The following is a 23,411-nucleotide window of genomic DNA, read 5'->3' on the forward strand; positions in this document are numbered from 1 at the left end:
TAATTATCTACTTTTTTTATTATATCAGGATTTTTTTCATCGTATATAAAAATTCAAAATACGAACGTCAATATTTGTCGTAAACATTAACGATCAATTTATTGTTTGTTAAATATATGATTTCCACTTACGGCCATGTCGCAGAATTCGAAGACGACGTTATCCGGGTAGTTCGTGTATCCGACGGCATTCGCTCCACGGAGCAACATTTGGAAGGGCACGTTGGGGATCAGACGACGCATGTCCTCCAGCCGCTCCCAAGGACACTCGTGGAGAAACCTGACGGGCGATCAGGGGCATTAAAGTGACATTCTTTATTATTGTTGAAGTTTGAGCCTTATTTGGCGTATTAATTACATGCGAATTAAATGCGATTTATGCACATAAGCACTATGAAACGGTTCGTTTACCGGAGCGCAACGTCGAAGGTGGCGCCCCCCCAGTTCTCCAGCGAGTAGAGGTTGTGCAGGTTGTGCGCCACGTAGGGGGAGACGGCCAGCAGGTCGTGTGTGCGCACGCGCGTGGCGAGCAGCGACTGGTGCGCGTCGCGGAACGTGGTGTCCATCAGCAGCAGGCCCTTGTTCTCGCGGACGGCCTTGGCGAACGCCTCCGGACCGCCCTCCTTGAGGATTTCTTTGAATCCCTTCGGGGGTTTTACCGCTAAAAAGTCGAAGGCGGAGTCGCTTGCTTTATTTCGATTTCCATTAAGGACGACAGATAATATAATATTGATTAAATTCTGTGGCTATTTTTTTTATTACGACAATACTATTGAATCTTAGTAAATAGTATTAGCTAGCTTGTATCATACATACATATATTATATAAAAATAATCATCCAAAAATTTCTCCGCCTTACAAAAACTGTTTTTTTGTTCCATAATTTGCGAAATAGCTATTTTATTTTGAAAGAAAGAGATAAAGCGTAGCTCAATAATAACATCCTTATTAAATATTATCCAACAAAATAAGTATAATAATCCATTAACATGATCAATTAATTTTAAATCTTTAAATAAAATAAACCTCATTTAGTTTCAATATTATATGTAATAGACAACGCGTATCTTTATTTTAAACCTTATCGATAATATAAATAAAGTTAAAAATACAGTAACGCAAAACAATTATTGATGTAAAATGAAAATCTTTTTTTAAATCAGGACAAACTTATAAAATAATATATTATGCAATATTATGTTTTATAAATTTGACTGCCTCGTTGGTCTAGTGGCTTGATATAAGGCCGCAGACCCGGAGGTCCTGGGTTCAATTCCCAGGTCGGGCCAGTAAAAAGTTATTGGGTTTTTCTGTCAGAAAATTCTCAGTAGCAGCCCAGAGTGTGGAAGTTGGAAGTGTAGTGTACACACTACCGTGCCTCGGAAAGCACGTAAAGCCGTTGGTCCTGCGCCTGAACTCTTTCCGGTCGTGTCGGATTGCCGTCTCATCGGATTTTGAGAGTTAGGGAATAGAGAGTGCACCTGTGTTTGCGCACACACTTGTGCACTATAATATCTCCTGCGCAGTTGGCTAATCTCTCTTGAGATTGGCCGCCGTGGCCGAAATCGGTCTGGAGGACATTATTATTATTATTGAAACAAATGATTTGCATCACATACGTAGATATTGCGTAAACTTAATTATAGTATAAACTACGCGTAATAATTTATTATGTTCATTAAAAATTAGTCACTTTTAAAATTACGTTATTTTTTGTTGTTTTTAATTGTATGTTATGTTATTATGTATTTAGAATAAATCCGAACATTTAGTACTATTTCGAACACATGTCATGCAAGTAAAATGAAAATCCCGACAAGAAAAGGCACGCTGAGTCACAATTGATAAATAAATGCCGTTACAAAAATCAGCCTTACCCGTGTTTTCGCCTGTCAATTCTTGCTTTTTAATGGCCTCAGGCGAAAGGTCTGAAAAATATGATTAGTAAAAAAAATGATTTAGTGAAAATGTTAGCGAGGTACGCACAAAATGGTTTTAAATAATAATAAAAAAAAATGCACAGAGAATATGGCCCTTCAAATTGTTAGTCGAAAAACGCACACAATTAAAACAAACAGATAAAAATGGCCGTTTTGTTAAGTGAAACTTTGACCATTAGACGTTTTATCACAAGTGTTCGGTCGAATGTGATTATTATACGACGAGTAACTCCAACCCTGAAATGTTTTAATTTGCAGTGCTCATAGTTAATGCGCAAAAAAAAAAATACAAAGCTGGCTTTGCCGCGAAAAGAAATAGAATACTAGGTTTTAAGTAAAATCATTTAACCTACCATGACCAGAGCGGACTGAAAAGAAATTCACTCTTTGGAATCAATACCATTTGACAATCAATTAAGTATCAGTATTAGTAACAGCCTGTGAATGTCCCACTGCTGGGCTAAGGCCTCCTCTCCCTTTTTGATGAGAAGGTTTGGAGCTTATTCCTCCACGCCGCTGCGGGTTGGTGGAATACACATGTGGCAGAATTTCAGTGAAATTAGACACATGCAGGTTTCATCACGATGTTTTCCTTCACCGTCAAGCACGAGATGAATTATAACCACAAATTAAGCACATGAAAATTCAGTGGTGCTTGCCCGGGTTTGAACCCACGATCATCGGTTAAAATTCACGCGTTCTTACAGCTGGGCAATCTCGGCTTATTAAGTATCATAATTTTAATTTTATATTCTGCTTGCGAATTCGTACGCTAAAAAATGCAACTTATATTTCATCATCAAAGTATTCTCATATTTATATTTCATACGAAGTTTTATCAAAATGATATGAAATTAGTTAAAACATGAAAACTTGTGTAATTTATAATCGGAATTTCAAATGTAATCAACACAATATGCATTAGTATAAATGTATGTACGTACACACAGACAAAACAAAACTCGTTAGTTTTTTAATTATTACAAAAATAAAATCCAATTCGTAATCAATGTTAATTTTGTTCGGCGCGTTTTTTTAACTAATAACGTATAATTATGGTTTATGGATTTAAAAAAATAAAAAGATAATTAAAAAGTATTTATAATTCAAATACACAATTGGGTTTAAAAATATAGTAATATATAGTCTAGTATTTTGTAGTGGGCAATACTTTAGTTAATAAACAATTGCATTTACTAGTTTCAATCAAGTAATCAAAACAAGTTAAATATCGCTTTTTTTTTTATAGAATAGGAAGGTGGACGAGCATATGGGCCACCTGATGGTAAGTTGTCACCAAACGCCCTTAGATATTGGCATTGTAAGAAATGTCAACCATCGCTTATAGCCAATGCGCCACCAACCTTGGGAACTAAGATTTTATGTCCCTTGTGCCTGTAATTACACTGGCTCACTCACCCTTCAAACCGGAACACAACAATATCAAGTATTGCCGTTTTGCAATATATATGCTTTAATTTCTTAGGAAAAGAATTACGAATAGAAATACTATTAAAGATAATTAAAAATGGCGCGAATACTAATAGCGATACACCTAAATTACTGCAAGCCTAGCATAATTTCCGCCCATAATAGGGCGAAAAAGCAAAATTGCCAACAAAAGTTACCATTTAGTCTTAGTTGTTACGTACCAATGTTAGCAACAAATGTTACTAACAAATACACTGGTTTATTTATTCTTTATATATTTATATAAAAGTTTGTAGCATATTAAACTATAATAAAAATATGATAAATGTTTAAGTTAAAACTAATAAATTGTATGAGAAAATATTGGTATGCGACGAATAAGATATTTATTCACATATGGCTTAAGAATTTGCTATTTTAAACAGGACTCATTGAAAACATTCATGTTGTATATAAATTTGTTATATAAGAATAATAGATTCATAAATTTCAAGTTTATAAGCACTTACCCAAAGGCACAGGTGGTATGTACGGCTTCACGTCGGAGGGGGGTATGTTGGTGGCCAGCGGCGTGGCGGGCCCGTTTACCAACACTTGGCCCAAATAGTTCAGGATCTTCTGAGCTCTGTTCTGGGACCGCTTGAACATGAAGAGTTGTGGATTCTCGTCTATGAAGTATGTGTCGACAGCGCCTGATAATATATATTTTAGTTACTTCTAATCCCTTATGACGTTTTATTTATTTATTTAATACTTTATTGCACAGCATATAAATTACAGATGACATAAGAAAGACATAAAACATTTTTTTTTTATATTTGCCGGAAAGGCAAATGTAAAACAAAATTTAACTCCACTTGATGGTACATGGTAGTAGTCCGAACGGGACTACGGCCAGTACAGTCGGTAAGAATGTTTTATAGCCGCCCCTGCCTTGCCGGCCCGCAAGATGCCTCTTCACGCCTCGTTTGAAGGAACTCAGGTTATAAGAGGGAGGGAACACGTGTTCTTTTATCAAATTTATTTTATATTATTATTATTAATATCATCACAATCATCTATGTAAAAAAAAAATTTTTAGACCTTATCTGTACTGGAACTTTTGCTGTTGACATAACTATTATAGAAGCAAGAAAAGAAAAATCTATGATATATTTTTTGAACCAGTTTAGCACCAAATTTAAATACAGTTAATATCAGATATATATTTATAATTATTATATTAAATTTTTTAAACAACTTACCATTCAAGAACTTCTGGTTTTCCAAAACATTCAGCAAGAACGGTATATTGGTCTTGACGCCTCGGATACGGAACTCACGAAGCGCCCGGTTCATCTTAGCCGCTGACGCCGACAGGTCTTGTGCGTGGGAGATTACCTGAAAATTAAGAAATAATGAAACTATACTTTTATTGGTAAAACTGTTTATGTTCAAATAATCAATTGTGAAGGTTTTTTATATTAATAATATGAATACATACATACCGTTTGTTATGTTTATATATCATTGTTTTTAATTTCTATCGAAAAATTTTGCGGTATTTATTCCTATTTAGCCAAGATCATTACAATAACCCAGTATTTCAATATATATTTTCATTTATTTAGTAGCACAAAGAGCATAAAATTTTCGTTCTCATAAATGGCGGCGCAAAACAAAATACATAATCTTCAAAGCTAATGTAAAACGATTGATGAATGACGTCATTAAAAATAATCTTAACGTCTTACCTTAACGAGTAGAGAGTCGTAGTACGGAGATATGATAGCACCGGCGTACGTCGAGGCCGAGTCTAGACGGATGCCCATACCCTCCCCGGACCTGTGAACGGTTCATTTTATTAAACTTAATTTAAAAAAAAAACATTCTTTTTTCAAAAGTATATTCGATTTCAAAAGACGTTCTTTGTTCAAAGCATCTGAAATATATTATTCGCAGTTGTGCCGCGATACAATTTTTTTTAAAACAACAAAAACAATTTTTTTTGTAAGTGGTCACCAACGCCCATAGACATTGGCATTGTAAGAAATGTTAACCATCGCTTACATCACCAATGCGCCACCAACCTGAGAACTGAGAAGTTATGTCCCTTGTGCCTGTAATTACACTGGCTCACTCACCCTTTAAACCGGAATACAACATTACCAAGTACTGCTGTTTTGCGGTAGAATATCTGATGAGTGGGTGGTACCTACCCAGACGAGCTTTTTTTTTATATGTCCGGGATGGCAAATGACTCTACGCCACTTGATGTTAAGTGGTAGTAGAGTCCAAACGCGACGACGGCCAGTACAGTCGGGAAGAATGTTCTGTACTAGCCGTCACCGCCTTGCCGGCCCGCAAGATGCCTCTTCACGCCTCGTTTGAAGGAACCCGGGTTGTAAGAGGAGGGGAACACGTGAGCTGGTAAGGAATTCCATTTTTTGGAAGTGCGACAAAGAAAGGAGTTGCCTAATTTCTTTGTTCGCGATGGAATTGATGTCACAGTTAGGCGGTGACATCGAGAACCAGCTCGCGTGGACTTAAGAAGGAAGGGGGAAGCAGAATTTAGAGAGAATAATTCCTCAGAGCACTCGCCGTGATACAGTCGATAGAAAGCGCTCAGTGCTGCTATCTCGCGACGCAATTGTAAAGGTTCAAGGGTGTTTGTGACCTTTACGTCGCCAATAATGCGTACTGCACGTCGCTGCAACCGGTCCAAGGCCTCCAGTAGGTACTTAGCGGAGCCATCCCAAAGGTGTGAGCAATATTCAACGCAAGACCGTACCTGTGTTTTGTATAACAGGCACAGTTGTTGTGGCGTGAAAAAACGCCGCACCTTGTTCAGAACTCCGAGTTTCCGTGAAGCTGTTTTTATAATAGCCTTGATGTAATCCCTTGGACTAAGGTCGCAGCGAACGTCCATCCCCAGCATGACGATTTTGCTTTGTATCATCAGCGGTGTGCCACAGAGGGAGGGATGAGGGTAAAATGGTGACTTTTTCGCTGTGAGAGCGCATACCTGTGTTTTCTTGGCATTAAACTCAACAAGATTATCAGAGCCCCATTTGGCGATGAGCTCTAACGTCCTATCGAGTTCAATGACAAGATCCTTCCGCCTCTCCTCAGTTTCCGCCCGCCCAGCCCCTGCGCGTCCGTGGTATCCACTATGCACTGTACTATCATCTGCATAGCAATGTATGTTCCCAAGAGAGAGCATATCATTGATATGCAAAAGAAAGAGTGTGGGAGATAGCACAGATCCCTGGGGGACCCCAGCATTCACTACATAGAATTGTGAAGCGCAACCATCTACTAAAACACGAAGGTTACGCTTGTGTAGGAAGCTGGCAATCCAGGTGCATAGCTGAGCAGGCAGACCATATGCCGGTAGCTTGGAGAGAAGACTTCTGTGCCAGACCCTGTTGAAAGCCTTGGAGATATCGAGGCTGACAGCCAACGATTCTCCATGCTTGTCGATAGCTTCACCCCAGAGGTGTGTTACGTACGCTAGAAGATCACCTGTGGTCCGTTTTGGTCGAAACCCGTACTGACGATCATTAATTAGACAGTGATCTTCTAGGTAATGGATCAGTTGGTTGTTTAGAATCCGTTCCATCACCTTACAAAGTACCGAGGTGATAGCTATTGGTCAATAATTTGCCGGGTCAGACCGATCCCCTTTTTTGGGAACCGCTTGCACATTTGCTCTTCTCCAAGCCTCCGGCACACATCCCGAAGAGAGAGAAAGTTGGAACAGGCGCGTTAACACAGGAGACAGCTCCGCCGCGCACTTCTTCAGCACAATGGCTGGTATTCCATCAGGACCGCTAGCTTTCCGTATATCAAGTGATTGCAGCTCCGCACGCACATCACGTTGCCTGATTTTGATGTCAGGCATCGTGTGGCCACATGAAGGTATTGGCTGTACATGGCTGCGCACTACAATCATCGATCACAGAGTTGTCGGCAAAAAGTTTAGCCAGGAGGTCGGCTTTCTCCTGCAGACTGTGAGCTAGCGATCCGTCCGGATTTCTGAGCGGTGGCAGCGAAGGTTGGCAGAAATTGTTTTGCACAGACTTGGTCAGACGCCAGAAGCTACGGGAGCCCCTAGGATGCGAAATAAGGTCATGACCAATCTGTACAATGCGCTGTGCATCCAAATCCAAATGAGCTTGCACAAAGCCCTACCACCAGTGATATATTTAGTAACAAACGGACATAATTAATTACCTTATCGTTTTCTATAAATTACTGATAAACTGTAATGTACACACACACACACACACACACACACACACACACACACACACACACACACACACACATTTGCCAGTTATATTATATACACAGACAACTCGACTTAAGCTCACCTAAATACTTCAATTCTCCCAGTGCTGGGTTGGAAGTTGTTTTCTGGATCTTCTGTAGTGACTCTGCACTGTATAGCGTAACCTTGAGCGTGAATCTTGTCCTGGGTGAGACCCATCTCGGGGAGGGTCATCCCCTCAGCCACGCGGATTTGTGATTGTACCAGATCGATACCTGTCACTTCTTCGGTGATTGTGTGTTCTACTTGTAACCTGGAAGTAAGAAACGTATTTTATAAACAAGAGTTTTTTATTAAATTAAAAGCTAGTCCACTGCTGGGCTACAGTAGACTGAGCAGTTAATTATTAATTAACTGTAATATCTTATAGATATTCGCCTTCAAAGGTTTTTTCAAGATTTTATAATAAAATGATTACAATAACACGATCAAATTATATTAAACGTGTTATTTCCACATTTATAGATGCCAATGTACGGGTGTGTTGTTGTACAAATATTTGAAAAAACAGTTGGTTAATCTCTTCTAAGATTGGCCATCGTGGCCAAAATCGGTCTGGAGGATATTATTATTATTTGAAACAATTGTTTTTAATTTTTGACTGTGAAGTATCGTCTCCTATTCAACACGAACAGCAATGAGTGTGAGTGTGAGAGTGAGCGGACCTGGCGTTGACCTCGATGAAATAGAAGTTCCCCTTGTCGTCCAGCAGGAACTCCACGGTGCCGGCGTTCTCGTAGCCCACGTGTCGCGCGAGGTGCACCGCGCAGTCCGTCATACGATTGCGGATCTGGGAATTGTTTACACTTTAAAAACCAACATGTCTTTTTTGAAATACATTTCATTTTTGGAAGTCATTTTGTTAATTTTGCTCAAACTTTATGTTATAGGCAAATGGACCGCTTGATGGTAAGTTACCACCACCGCCCATAAACATTGACGATGTAAGTAATATTAACCATTCCTTACATTGCTAATGCGCCTCCGACCTTGGTAACTAAGATGTTATATCCCTTGTGCCTCTAGTTACACTGGCTGGCATCCTTTAAACCAGAACGCAATACTAAGTATTTTATTAAATATTACTGTTTGGCGGTAGAGTATCTGATGAGTGTGTGGTGGCAACCCAGACATGGTTCTCACAATGCCCTACGAAAATAAACTTGAGGATAAATAATCACAGTGCTTGATCTGTTTTTTAAACTTTCTCAAAGTCATATTCGAATAAAGCGTTTGTATACGTAATGTTTCCCTGTATGTAACGTATATCGTCGCTTCATATTTGTCGTGACGTCTGAATCATCAATTTCGGGACGATTATTGACATTTATTGATTATTAATTGAATTTTATTAAATATTGGACATTATTTTCATACCTCAGGGTCCAAGCCTGGCGCCGGTGCGATTTCCACAACTTTCTGGTGACGCCTCTGAACGGAACAGTCTCGCTCGTAGAGATGCACGACATTACCAGCCTTGTCACCTTTTATTATGAATTTATAATAGTAAGAATAACTTTAGAGTAATAAGGGTACAAAAAATTCAAACACACGTTCGGAATTCGGAATATTCGGAATTCGAAATCGCAACGTTGGCTTGGAAAAAATAAAAAATATATCGATTACTTTATAAATAACACATTGTGTTTATGTGTGTGTGTGTGTGTGTGTGTGTGTGTGTGTGTGTGTGTAAGCGGATTTTTTATTCGTATACAATAGTAATTAACAAATTATACTGAATCCAAATTATGTAATCAACGCCTGCAAGTTAAATTCGTTATTTTTTTGTCGTTAAAATAATGGGAACTATCGTAATAATAATAATAATATCCTGGGACATTTTTCACACACGGCCATCTGATCCCAAATTAAGCTTGTACAAAGCTTGTGCTGTGGAAACCTGACAACTGATATACTACATATACTACTTTTCTTTTGTAAATACATACTTATATAGATAATTACACCCATACTCAGGACAAACGGACATGTTCATGCACACAAACGTCTGGGAATCGAACCCACAACCTTCGGCGTGAAAGGCAAAGGTTCTACCAACCACGCCAACCGGCTCGTCTAAATATCGTGTGTAAAATATAAAAATAAATCTTCATTAATAAATCGTTAAAGGCATATTGTATCGATTTCGGCCACACAGACAATATCGTTTAACAAATTTATTTCAAAGCAAATGTTTATACAATCAATTATCATACACCTTGCAAGCTAAAGTCTAATCATAGTGTAATTACTTTGTTGTCATATTAAATTAGATTAAATTTATTTCTGTAATAGTAAACATGAGAAAGTCAGCGTATAAGGGAATTATCTATCGTATTATATTTCATTCTATAGTGTAAACAGTTTCAGACATAATAAAGTAGTATGTATATATGTTATTTCATTTTAAAATGATAATTCGAAACATTTTTTTGTTTGAGGTGGATATTATTTGAGCACTAATTGCTGGGCCTTTTGCCTAATTGAGGCCTTTCCTTCTCTTTAGACGATTTGGAGTTTATTCCACCACAAAGATCAATTGCTAATCTGTGTATCCACAGATGGATGGAAGCAAATAATTCATATGAGCGTGAACCACCAGGACCATGGTCTTCAGGAGTTTAGGAACGACTGGAGAAAGGGAGATAAAAAGGAAGAGAAAGAGAGAGAGAGCTATTATAGTGGCGTTCTCGTCAATTCGGGGAACTCACCGAGCAGCTGCACCTCGATGTGCCTCGGGCGCTCGATGAACCTCTCGATGAACATGGAGCCGTTCCCGAAGGCGCCGAGCGCCTCGGACGACGCGCGCTCGAACGCCGACGTCACCTCGCCCATCTCGCGCACCACGCGCATGCCGCGCCCGCCGCCGCCGTACGCCGCCTGACCACCGACACGTCTTGTTCAGTCAATAATCTATTTCATTTCATTTCACAACTCTTTTGTGAAGAACCTCCTGCTCGAACTTTAAAATGACGACTCAGAAGGATCCAATCGTTTGATTTAGAAATTGATATGCAAAAAACCAATAGAAAATAGACCCATTCGACTTCTCAATAGAGATATTCCGTTTGTTATTATCGGACTGTAAGTAATAATGATAATTAGTACAATTGCATTAGACTATGTATGTTACAATAAAATACCTTGAATATGACCGGAAGACCATGCTGCTTACAAAATTCGAGCGCCTCTTCTTTCGTCGTTATCGGCCCGTCCGTTCCCGCAACGATTGGTACCTCTGTCAATTGAATAATTACATTTAATTCAATTATTTTAAATATTTGAAACATTTTGAACGATGTCTAATAAAAATATTTTTAATTAGAATGTTAATAATGTTAAAAAAAAATCTGGAAACATTACTTATTTCAATATTATTATCGCGAGTATTAGAGTCGACATATGAGGTATGCATAAAAAAATTAAGTACATTAAAAAAACTAAAATATTCATCATATTTCCATGCATAGACTAGCTCTATGGTCACTTTAATAATGAAATACATATTTTACAGATCGTTTACAAAAGCAAAATTATCGTTCATAATAGTTCGATACGAGTTTAATTTTAATAAATGACTACGAAATCATATCAACTATCTCTCTAAGTTTTTGTACCATATTTAGCGGATGAGACAGCAATTTAGATTCTGTAGAGATAGATAAAGAAAGAAAGAAAAATTTATCAACATCAAAACGATCAATATCAAAAATATTATATTTTAATCGCCTAGACGTTATCATGGCTATTAAAATATTAAAAGTTCTGTTTCAATGGAACATACTGGCTTCAATAGCGGCTTTTCTGGCAGCAACCTTATCTCCCATCTGTTGGACGACTAATGGAGACGGTCCAATGAATCGAAGGCCCGCTTTAATTACGGCATCGGCGAAATCCGATCTAAAAAAAAACAAACATTCAATTCAAAATATATAATAATAATAATAATATTCTGGGACATTTTTCACACACGGCCATCTGATCCCAAATTAAGCTTGTACAAAGCTTGTGCTATGGAAACCAGACAACTGATATACTACATATACTACTTTTCTTTTGTAAATACATACTTATATAGATAATTACACACAGACTCAGGACAAACAGACATGTTCATGCACACAAATGTCTGTCCTGGGTGGGAATCGAACCCACAACTTTCGGCGTGAAAAGGCAAGTATCTACCAACCACGCCAACCGGCTCGTCAAAATACTATATATATATATATATATATATATATATAATAAACAATATTTTTAAAAATTGATTCTTTACTTTTTTTTAATTTATAAAATAAATATTTTTTTTGTCATAAGTACCGAAAGTACCGGCAAAATTGTAGCAAAGGTGGTTCAAAATTCAGTTGCAATGTTTAACCTACCCAACAATAAAAGCTGAATGTAAACTGACTTGTTATACAAAACAAGGCTAATATAAATACACTGGCCGCCAAAAAAATCGACCCACCCGTATTTTTTTACTTACAAAGTTGTTATCTTAACTATGCGACGACCTAGGTGGATTGTTTTACTTATGGGACATACATTTAACATTTTATTACCCACTTGATATTGATTTGGAGGAGTTGTAAGTGTTATTGAGGATATTTGGAATATTTTTAAAGTATTGATAAGAAAACGTTACTTTGTGCACAAATTGCATGGTTAGTTTATTTCCAGTTCTTAACGCGGAGTCATCTCGGTTCGATGTTTATTATTGATTAAGTGTATGAAACTTTGTTGAAACAATAATTTTAATAAGTTTAAACATAAAAAATGGATACTACTGAAGCAGAAGCTGCTCAAGTCGTAGCTCTTATTCATGAGGGGTTAAGTCAGCGAAATGTGGCTAGAACACTAAAATTAAATCGTTCAGCGGTGCGAAGAGTGTACAAACGCTACTTGGAGACTGGGGAGTATCGCCGGAGACCAGGATCTGGCAGGGGGCGTGTCACGAACCCGACTGATGACCGTTTTATTGGTTTGACGTCTTTAAGAAACCAACATCTTTCGGCTGTTGACGTTCAAGGTAGACTCTGAGAAAGTCGTGGAGTGTCTGTGAGTGAAAATACTGTAAGAAGAAGACTTCGAGAGCAAAACTTAACCCCTCACAAGCCAGCAACAGGACCAAAACTCACAGCATCCCATCGACAAGCAAGACTACAATTTGCTAGGCAGCACGTCGATTTGACACTGGACCAATGGGAGACAGTATTGTTCAGTGATGAAAGCCGAATGACTCTAGTAGGCTCTGATGGACGACGTAACGTCATGCGAAGGCCAGGAGAACGCTACTCTCAGTGTTGCATTCGAGAAACAGTCCGATTTGGTGGAGGCTCTACAATGTTTTGGGGAGGTATTTCTTTGACGGGACGCACAGACCTGGTTTTTTTCCGTAATCGTGCTGTTAATGCTGAAACTTACATAACGGACATTCTGGAGCCTCATGTGATGCCTTACGCTGGATATATTAGGGATAATTTCCAACTTATGCACGACAACGCACGACCTCACGTCGCTAGAATTGTTAAAGACTATCTCAGGGAAGTCGAAATTCCAGTTATGCAGTGGCCAGCCAATAGTCCGGACTTAAACCCGATAGAGCACCTCTGGGACCAGCTAAAACGTACGGTTCGAGCACGAAATCCAATTCCAGAAACCCAGAATCAACTGGAAGCTGCCCTAACTGAAGAAGGGCAACGGACCCCACAGGAAGACATTAAAAAGCTAATCAGGTCACTTAATAGGCGTATGCAGGCAGTGATTAGGTCAAGAGGAGGAAACACTCCCTATTAAAGTAAGATTTAGGCACCCAAATTTAAAAACATACGGCATAATCGTTTTGTACACAAAAAAATAAAATTGCGTAAAATTTTGTGTTTTCGTGTTTTGTCACATATTTACCTAAAAACCTATTTTTTGCGCACTATTTCTGTTTTTGTACAATCCTACAATTGCATTTTTTCATTATCAATCTTAAAAATATAAATATGTGGTAGTTTAAAACCATACGATAGCTTTTTTACAAAAAATGTAGGTGGGTCGATTTTTTTGGAGGCCAGTGTATATCATTTTATGGCTTAGTCTAAATTATATGTCAAATTAATTTTAATTTCGTCAGTATTTTACTAATAAATAGTAAGATTTTGTTTTCTCTCAAGCATAATTCAAACATAATTATTGTTACTAAATAATCAGTAACTGGAAACCGTTACTCAACCAGTGTGCTCAAGCGCAAGGAGGTCACGGCTGCTGGGCAACTGTTTGGTCGTATATCTCGTTTGCTTCATTTTTATAATTAAAATATTCAGTTCTTTAATCAAAGAAGTTAGAATTGTTATATTTAAGAGAGAATTGCAGTAAAAGTTTATTTCAATAATTTATTAATATCTGGTGATTCTGTTTTACGATTAAGTTAGTTGCCAATATACATTTACGAAGGAAAGTCGTGCTTCTCTAATTGATCCGCCGGCACAAGCTAAACTGAACCTTACGACCTCACCAATACCTTATTAAAGTTCGTATGTTTGTTGTTTACATTATTATTTATCTCTAAATTATTATAATTACTGTGTATAATTATTATTAAATAGACACGTTATATGCATACAACCAAAGTCAAAACATAGCTCAGATGATTATACTGTTGGTAATAATTTTCTATCGTTTAGACTAGAACAAGGCTAGAAGGCTTAGTTAGCATTTCGACTGTTTATTAAATACTTAAGCGAAGACATCAAATATTTTTTCTCAAATCAAATTAACACATACACACACACACATCAAATACACCACCCGCACACAAGTAGAAATAATATATTTATATATCATACCTTTCGGATAGTAAGCCATATCCGGGATGAACAGCGTCCACATTATTCTCCTTGGCTACCCTGATGATCTCAGGGATGCTTAAGTACGCTTCGACTGGGGGTAGTCCCTTGCCAACGAGGTACGATTCGTCGGCTTTCTGCCTGCAATTTCATTATAAATTTTCTAATGTTTTTATATTTATATTAGTTTATTTTAAATTCATACACAAAATATATTTTATCTTTAATCGTTTTGTAAATTATTCAAAATATGTATTATTTCATACCTTCGAGTTAAAAAAAAAACTATAAATAATTAAACTATTGATACGAAAAAAATTAAATGACAAATTAATTGTTTCCTTTAACAATTCTTTATTTAAGCATAAGAACGTTATATTTTTTAATACAAGCAAGAGGCTTGTAATAATTATAAATACATTTCGATAACAATTGCCATTATGACATTAAAAAGAAATCATATTAAAATAGACCTTGGGAAACAAAATATTTTTATCTTTTAATGTTTTATTTATTACTATTTGTTATTTCATATCACACTTACTATTATCATCACAAATTATTGATGTCTTTAAAGATTAACTTTAATTAACATTGATAACACGTCATATCTGAAAACGATTTTTTATATTCGGGCAACATTTATGCGTATTATAGTTTTATCTGTAAGTTTAATGAACTTTTGTCATGTTGTCAACGACATTTTATCAAAAGAGGTCTAGTTCTGTTAACAAAAACGTTTATCCATCGCAACCAGATACGCTAAAGCTATTTTTTTCATTCCACAATTACGGGACGAGTATTTATTTCCATTTGATTAAACATGTCGAGGAACGGGCTGAAAATAATTTTAAGAACTGATTCTACTAGTTATAATACTTTTTTTTATTGTATTGTCTACTAATATAACTTCCAGCGTAGTGCAGCGTATAGCCTCTTCCGACCACAAGAGGAATAAAGACAAATAAACCACATTTACATTGAATTTACGATACCTTTGGAGATTTGTATAATCTATGATTTTCATTACGGATTCGCAATATAATTACGTCTTGAATTTCGGCGAAATTATTATCGAAGCAGTAGAAGTTAAATTAAAAGTGAATGTCATTAGTTGAGTTGAATATTGTTGCATTATAAATAATTATATATTAATCAAGAACTGTTTGTCGACGAACAGTTCTAGTTGAACTAATCACAAATCGTATGGAATGTGTAAATTTAAGGTTTAAGGTTTGTTTATCGTCACTCCTTCGATTGTCTGTGTATTTATGTTATTAATACTGGTTGTAATTCAAAATTAGTTTCACTTTTGTAAGTAGTCCATACATATCAAGTTTATAATATGACAATAGCCTGAAGATCTACCTGTGCATCTGCAGACGATCCTGTTCGCTGTAAATGGCGACAGATCGTATACCCAATTCCGTACATGCTCTGAAAACTCTGATGGCGATCTCTCCTCTGTTCGCGACCAGCACACTTCTGATTGGTTTATAGTCGACGGTTTTTGAGTCCTGAAATTAGAAATTTATATTATTATATTTTTTATTGGTGGTAGGGGTTTGTGCAAGCTCGTCTGGGTAGGTACCACCAACTCATCAGATATTCTACCGCAAAACAGCAGTACTTGGTATTGATGTGTTCCGCTTTGAAGGGTGAGTGAACCCGTCTAATTACAGGCACAAGGGACATAACATCTTAGTTCCCAAGGTTGGTGGCGCATTGGTGATGTAAGCGATGGTTGACATTTCTTACAATGCCAATGTCTAGGGGTGTTGGTGACCACTTACCATCACGCTGCCCATATGTTCGTCCGCCTACCAATTCTATATAAAAAAAAGTATAATATATACATATTAACCGTATTGTATATTTTTTAAACGCATATACATATATTACCGGGGCGTATTATTGCTTATCTTTGCTATCCTCCTCTTACCGTTTACTTACACGTTTACCTGAAAGAGATCGCTGTAAGACACCGCCTTTGCATACTAACTTTAAATTTAGTTTTATTATTCTAAGCATGACTTTTATATACTTCATAAAATAAAAATAAATAAATAGGTATATCGTTAATTGAAAATAACATCCCAAGCCGCTCACGATATAAGCGATTTATTTATACATATAAATAGAATATATCCAGTCATTCGAGTTTCAATGTTTATTATTAAACTTTTGCATAAAATAAATCGATTTTATTTTAAAGTAGTACGCTAAGAAAACTTAATAAATGAGTGCGATTTGGTCTGTCTATCGCATTTGAACATTAAAGACATTAATCATCAAACCCACGTGATTCTTAAAAAAAGTTACACCGAAATTGGAACAAACAGATGTTCATTATGTAATTACAACTCAGATTAAATTATAGAACCGATCGCGTGATTATTTTCCGACGGCGTTTTAACAATACCGCTTCGGTGGGTTGCTTATCGAAAATGTTCGGAGGAATTTTAATTAAAATTGAATCAATAATTGTTTAAAAGCAGAGATGGCCTAGTGGTTAGAACGCGTGCATCTTAACCGATGATCGTGGGTTCAAACCCGGCAAGCACCACTGAATTATCATGTGCTTAATTTGTGTTTATAATTCATCTCGTGCTTGACGGTGAAGGAAAACATCGTGAGGAAATCTGCATGTGTCTAATTTCATTGAAATTATGCCACATGTGTATTCTACCAACCCGCATTGGAGCAGCGTGGTAGAATAAGCTCCAAACCTTCTCCTCAAAAGGGAGAGGAGGCCTTAGCCCAGCAGTGGGACATTAAAAGGCTGTTACTAACTAACTAACAATAATTGTTTTATTGATTAATTTCGTGAATTTCTTTAAAAGAAATTTTATTTATTATCACTTACTATCAATCGCATCGCTTACTACTAACAATAGTTTAATTTTTTAAAAATATTATTACGATTTAAAAAAAATAAATGCAAACTTCGAAACGAAGAAAGATGTAACAAAATTAGAATATCCGTAATTTAGCATGTAAGAGAAAAAAAAAGAAAAGTTAATAAAAAAAATAGATGTGAAATTTAGACATAGTAAGATATTCTCAGGACTCGTTTTGTAATTACTGACATATACATATATAACAATCGTTGAATATATTCTTGTATTTATTGAATTAAATGAAATTCTTATATACTTATACTACTTATATACTTGCTGTGTGTTCACGCATTGTGAAATATTATAGTTTATCTTTATTTGTATAATAATGTATTGCTTTTACTGACTGTTATTAGTTATGTGTGCCAAATAAATAAATAATTAAAATGTATAAACGTTTTTTTTAAACTGGTATTAACTGGTATTAAGGTCGGACATGAAATAATCACAAACAGATACGCATTAAGTGCAACCAAGCGAAATAATTGCATCTGACAAATGCAGGTAAATATTATTATAACAGAACTAGTCATTTAGGGTTTCCTAAACATCTTTAGCAAAAAAAACGTTAATTTTCTTTTAAAATGGACATTGGCACTGTAATAAGAAAAACGAACCTACTTACCTACCTCTTACATAGTTAATGCGCTACCAACCTTGGAAAGTAAGACGTAAGGGTTCAAACAGGAACACAAAAATACTAATTATTGCCGTTTGGCGGAAGAATGTGTGATGAGTGAATAGAACCGGCACAGGCGATTTTTTTTCACGCTGGATAACGCATTTCGCGTTTACCCCACGGGAACAGTGAGGGGGTATGCGGGCCTCGCCGATTTCCGAGGCGCCGAGTGCGCCCCGAACATCGGAATACCCACTAAAAAACCAGCGGTACCCTTTCCGTCTTAACGAGGAGCGCCACGGGATCGACTCCATTACCTAGGGGATTATCTGGGTACTGAGAACCCCCCTAGTCTCGTCGATGCCTTTACATATATATAGGCGGGTTTGCATAAATATCTTTCACCCAAGTAAATTATAATATAAGAACAAATTGGAACAGCTTTGGTTACTTACTGTAGTTGCGGTCCGGCTTCTCGATGAACACCAGGCATGTAAGTTCGATGCGGTTGCCCGTAGAGCAAACCTTGCTTTAAGAATTTGCATTTTATATAATAAATAACAATCTATATAAAAACAAAACTTAACTTAAATCACTAAGTACACGTTTAAATAGACGCTAATATACACAATCACATTTATTTCATTTTTTAAATATATTAATTTGTATATAAAATATGACTAGATGATTATCGGATCGTTTCGTGATGGTCGCTCGATTATATAAATCTGAAACAAAAAAAAAACTCGTCAATTATATTATCAGTATGGCTAAATTATTTAAATTCAGAATCTTACTTATTGCTTAGCAACTGTTTAGTTAAGCACTGATTTATCTCTTTTTGACATTATTGATTGGACATTAGAAAGAAGAATTTTACTGGTGGCAGGGCTTTGTGCAAGCTCGTCTGGGTAGGTACCACCCACTCATCAGATATTCTAACGCAAAACAGCAATACTTGATATTGTTGTGTTCCGGTTTGAAGGGTGAGTGAGCCAGTGTAACTACGGGCACAAGGGACATAAAATCTTAGTTCCCAAGGTTGGTGGCGCATTGGCTATAAGCGATGGTTGACATTTCTTACAATGCCAATGTCTAAGGGCTTTTGGTGACCACTTACCATCAGGTGGCCCATATACTCGTCCACCTTCCTATTCTATAAAAAAAAAAGAAGACAGAGATAATTAATAACTCGTTATACGTTTATAAATAAGACCGCTAATGTATTTCAGCGTATTAAACTGTAGTTATCAAAAAAGGGAATACATTGTTTTTTGTAAACATTTCTATGGAATCTTAACATTAAAAATATATATAATAATTAGAAAACAAAAGTTGTATTTTATTAATTACGGTATTAACTTTCATAGTCATAAAAATACACTAGGTCCGGATTCAAATTAAAAATAAACAAAGACGTACTTTTGTGACATTGAATTAAATACATGTTTTTAACGAAACGAAGAAGATGAATCACAATCACAAAACAATAATTTAAAATATTCTACAATCAAAATAAAAAAAAATATACTAAAAAAAATCTTGTTTATGAAAACAATCTTAATAATTCACAAGGAAAATGAACAATAACAACACAGCGGGCTTAGACAAATTCATTCTATTTGAATCGAAGTGATTTCTCTCGTTGTTATTTCGTAATTCTTTGATAACGTGACATAAATACATTTGTGCTTTCTATTCGTTAATCGATAATTGTGCCAGGTCCGCTGTTAGTAAAACGATTGCAACTGATTGGACTATGTAAATGGTTTGTTACGAGTATTCGCGACTTTCAGGTATTTTTCAAGGTAAAAAAAGTAATCTATGTCACTATTCGATAAGTCACGTAGATTCGTAAAAGAGGCAATTCAAAATACACACATCCACTTTTTTTTTAATTTTCTTATAATTTTACTTAAATACTCATTTAATACGTTATTTATCTAATTAGGTTGTCTTTTTATTATTTGTTTTTAATTAGGCATCGTTCAAATAACTTGGAGCCAAATGAGTCCTCCTAACGCAAATACTTATTCATAAAACAACAAGATATCATAAGATGTTTCTTTAAATATCTAACGTGTATCACGTGGGTTGAACATTCTTCGTGATGTGCACTGTGCAAGTGATACAAAATTCTTTCAACGCTCGCGTTAAAATAAGTACCTACTTAAATAGCTCATGATTTTGTTTCTTATTGAAAGAAATATCTCGGATGTAAATATACTGACTTGAGCTAAACGTTCACATAAGTATTATATACTAAACACCAGTCTCGAGTTCGCACGAGTTAAATGAGGATTTAAGTCAGTGGTATGTTTTATTTAACACGCGCAATTACGGGTTCGAATTTTAAAATATAAAAGACAATATTTAACGACATAAAGCGTTTACAATTGATATGTTATTTATACTTATAAGAATCAATACTTTGTAACTATAAAACTGAACTGAAATTGTCGAGTTTTTTAAACATTAAAATGGTTGCTATTTCTTTTTGGTATTTTGTCTATAACTAATTTTTGCTTGCGGCTTTTATTGCTTGCTAGAGAGTAGGGCCAGATGTAAGGTACAAAAAGTATCCTTCCCTAGGGTTCAAGCTTGCTTTATACTAAATAAATTGTTCAGGTTAAGCAGGAAAAATTCTATCATTGATACTGTTTATAAATATTTGAAGACATTTAATTTAAATGTCAAACAGTCTTAGACAACAACGTGTTTACTTACTTTATACGAGTATTGTGATAAAATTAATGAGCGAAATACAACGCACAGTCTAAGCCAGTGTTTCTAATAAGATGAAATTTTGCTGATTTTTCAAAATTCGTCTGCTAAACGGGTTAAATAGCGGATGAAAGCTTGTATGTAATAAATAATGTTATATATTCCTTTTATTCCATTCTATAACGTAATTCGCATTTAATATTATTACATATTTTTTATTTTATAATTTACTTATAAAGTTTATTTATATAAAATATATGGGTACCTTACAATTAGACAAAATGTGGGTGTGTTCCGATTTCTTTATATTTTAACGTTATCATTATAATTTTAATTAACACATGATAAGAAAGCTAGACGTGATTGTTATAAAGACGATTGTATTTTTTAGACGGAATAATTTAATTATCAGCGATAAAAATTTCAAAAACACAAGTTATTGACATTTATTAATGAACTAGTTTCCGCCCACGGCTTTGCCCACATGTAAAAGGGTAGATTTTAGGTTTTAGATTTTACCCTTTTCTGTACCTCTGACTACACATATACATAAAATTTCATGATGGTCGGTTCAGTAGTTAAAACTTTTTAATGAACAGACGAACGATCTCACTTTCGCATTTATTATATTAGTATGAATTATTTCTACTTAAGCATCAGAAGAGTTAAATATTCTTATAGGTAATTATTTTATGTGGTTTTAATTGTCATTTCTTCTTAAGCAGTTGAATATCCGAAGAAGCATTGTCCTTTCTATTATTTTGTAGTATGCGAGTGCGTGTTTTTATTTCAGGCACTATAAAAATATTTAGGATTAGGTTCTGATGACTATACAATTTTATTGGCTTGGTCTAAGTCTTATTGTTGTTTTGTTATTGTACTTTTTATATATTAAAGACTTTCTCCGCTATATGTTGCGTCAGTTGTCTTCATTACACAGCGACCATTTGTGTTATTAGTTTTTGAGGTATTCTGGATATTAATTGGTTTGAATTTGATATTTAATTTTATAATACGATTTTCAGAACAAGATGGATAAAAACGAGACGATCTAAATAAAAGAAAAACAAATTGTAACGTAACACGGACAAAAGCAAACCTGTTTTGTCGAAACTATGGGCAAAAAAAGATATGATCGCGGTAAAAACATGAAAAAATCTATAACAAAAATCGCGTTTAAAGTGTTCAACGAAAAAGTTACTTGTCGTAAGGAGGTATATATCAAATTATTTAAAAATACTAAATTGTCTATGGTTTACACATTTGATTAGATTATTGACAGTACACATGTGTGTGCGTACGGTCTATGCCGGATAACAAAGTGGTAATTAACAAGTAAATTGTTGATAGTTAAATAAACAAGACAAAAAACATATAACGACAGTATACATTAAGGATATACAATTGATAACTCCATCGGGTATTTCGTGTAAATTTGGCTTCACAAGTTCCGAATGTTACAAGTAAACGTACGTATATATGTGTGCATATCTTATAATGTTAAATGAACAATTCTTATATATATGTACCTACATATTTTGTCTCGGCACGGCTCTAATGATTGAATCAGAGTCGAAGCTTACTCACCCAGGTACAGTAAACTTCAAAATGTTACGTAATTATATGATGAAAATTTGCGAATTGCAGACGTTCTGAATAAAAAATGGCCTTGTTGTTTGTTTATTAATACATAATATGCGAGTTCAAAAAGTGCTTCACACGTTGCCTTCAAAACGAATTCTTATAACTGTTAATAGCTTAAGCAATTATACCTAATTATATTTGAACCTTAATTATGAATTTTACTGTTACGTGATTAAAAATGATGTTCAGTTGAGTGTTGATTAAGAATATTAAAAATGATCTCAAATAAATACGCATCTTTGGTTACAACTATATGAGCGAAATACCATCCATCACGAGATCTAATAAACTATTCGCTCGATTGACTTGATATTTGTCACTCCTTCCCCGACGTAGACGCTCACTAAGAACGGATTTTACGCAAATCCTATCCGTAATACATGCTTATTCTAATCTACCCGTGCGAAGCCGAAAGAATTAGCTAGTTTATTATAAAAACATCACACTTACCCTATCTCTACTTATTCATTTATTATTTTATCACTTTAAAACCACATATAGAATGAAAATTGATACTTTTATTACAATTATTACACAAAACAAGATTTATTTTCTTGCTAGTATTATAGTGGTATTTTTATTGGACTGCGGTCTGTATTTAGTAATGTTATTGAAATATCTGTTATTGTTTTTTTTTACATTTAACGTTGTAACGACAATCTCGTTACCGGCTGCCACCAAGGTGTATTCATATTAAAATATTAGTTAATCTGAATGAGATCATAAAAAAGCGTTTTCAATACTGGTACTTAATACAGTTTGTAATACTAGTCATAATCGCATAAATTATAACTAGCGCTTTAACTTTAATCCGTGCAGTGACGGAGAAAGAATACATTTCACTGCCCCTCTCTTTCCTATGGGTGTCGTAAGAGGCGACTAAGGGATATCTGAGCGACCATCTGCTCATCTGGTGGTAGGATGCTAACATCCGCCTGGCTTGTTACCACCGTACGCATGGTGAAAAACTCGTGAAGTGGCTTGCAGCCGCGTTTCGAGGTCAGCCAG

General features: G+C 35.5%; 1 protein-coding gene across 5 annotated transcripts in view; it reads right to left on the bottom strand.

Moving 5' to 3' along the window:
- LOC126769436 (pyruvate carboxylase, mitochondrial) overlaps positions 1-23,411 on the bottom strand; it is a 48,943-nt gene that overhangs the window by 8,356 nt on the left and 17,176 nt on the right. For 2 of the 5 annotated variants that reach the window (XM_050488228.1, XM_050488227.1), the window contains exons 2-17: positions 18,491-18,763; positions 15,885-16,033; positions 14,517-14,657; positions 11,468-11,583; positions 10,827-10,921; positions 10,395-10,563; positions 9,061-9,167; positions 8,349-8,473; positions 7,727-7,936; positions 5,105-5,195; positions 4,616-4,751; positions 3,881-4,063; positions 2,294-2,308; positions 1,878-1,928; positions 411-660; positions 132-279 (exon numbers count right to left, since the gene is read on the bottom strand). In XM_050488228.1, coding sequence (XP_050344185.1) covers positions 132-279; positions 411-660; positions 1,878-1,928; positions 2,294-2,308; positions 3,881-4,063; positions 4,616-4,751; positions 5,105-5,195; positions 7,727-7,936; positions 8,349-8,473; positions 9,061-9,167; positions 10,395-10,563; positions 10,827-10,921; positions 11,468-11,583; positions 14,517-14,657; positions 15,885-16,033; positions 18,491-18,580 — 2,076 coding nt within the window. In that variant the 5' untranslated portion in view covers positions 18,581-18,763. The remainder of the gene's footprint in view (positions 1-131; positions 280-410; positions 661-1,877; positions 1,929-2,293; positions 2,309-3,880; positions 4,064-4,615; positions 4,752-5,104; positions 5,196-7,726; positions 7,937-8,348; positions 8,474-9,060; positions 9,168-10,394; positions 10,564-10,826; positions 10,922-11,467; positions 11,584-14,516; positions 14,658-15,884; positions 16,034-18,490; positions 18,764-23,411) is intronic. The other 3 variants (XM_050488229.1, XM_050488230.1, XM_050488231.1) reach the window with 3 other exon arrangements.

The sequence above is a fragment of the Nymphalis io genome, chromosome 7 (assembly GCF_905147045.1).
Source record: "Nymphalis io chromosome 7, ilAglIoxx1.1, whole genome shotgun sequence".
NCBI classification, from domain to species: Eukaryota; Metazoa; Arthropoda; class Insecta; order Lepidoptera; family Nymphalidae; genus Nymphalis; species Nymphalis io.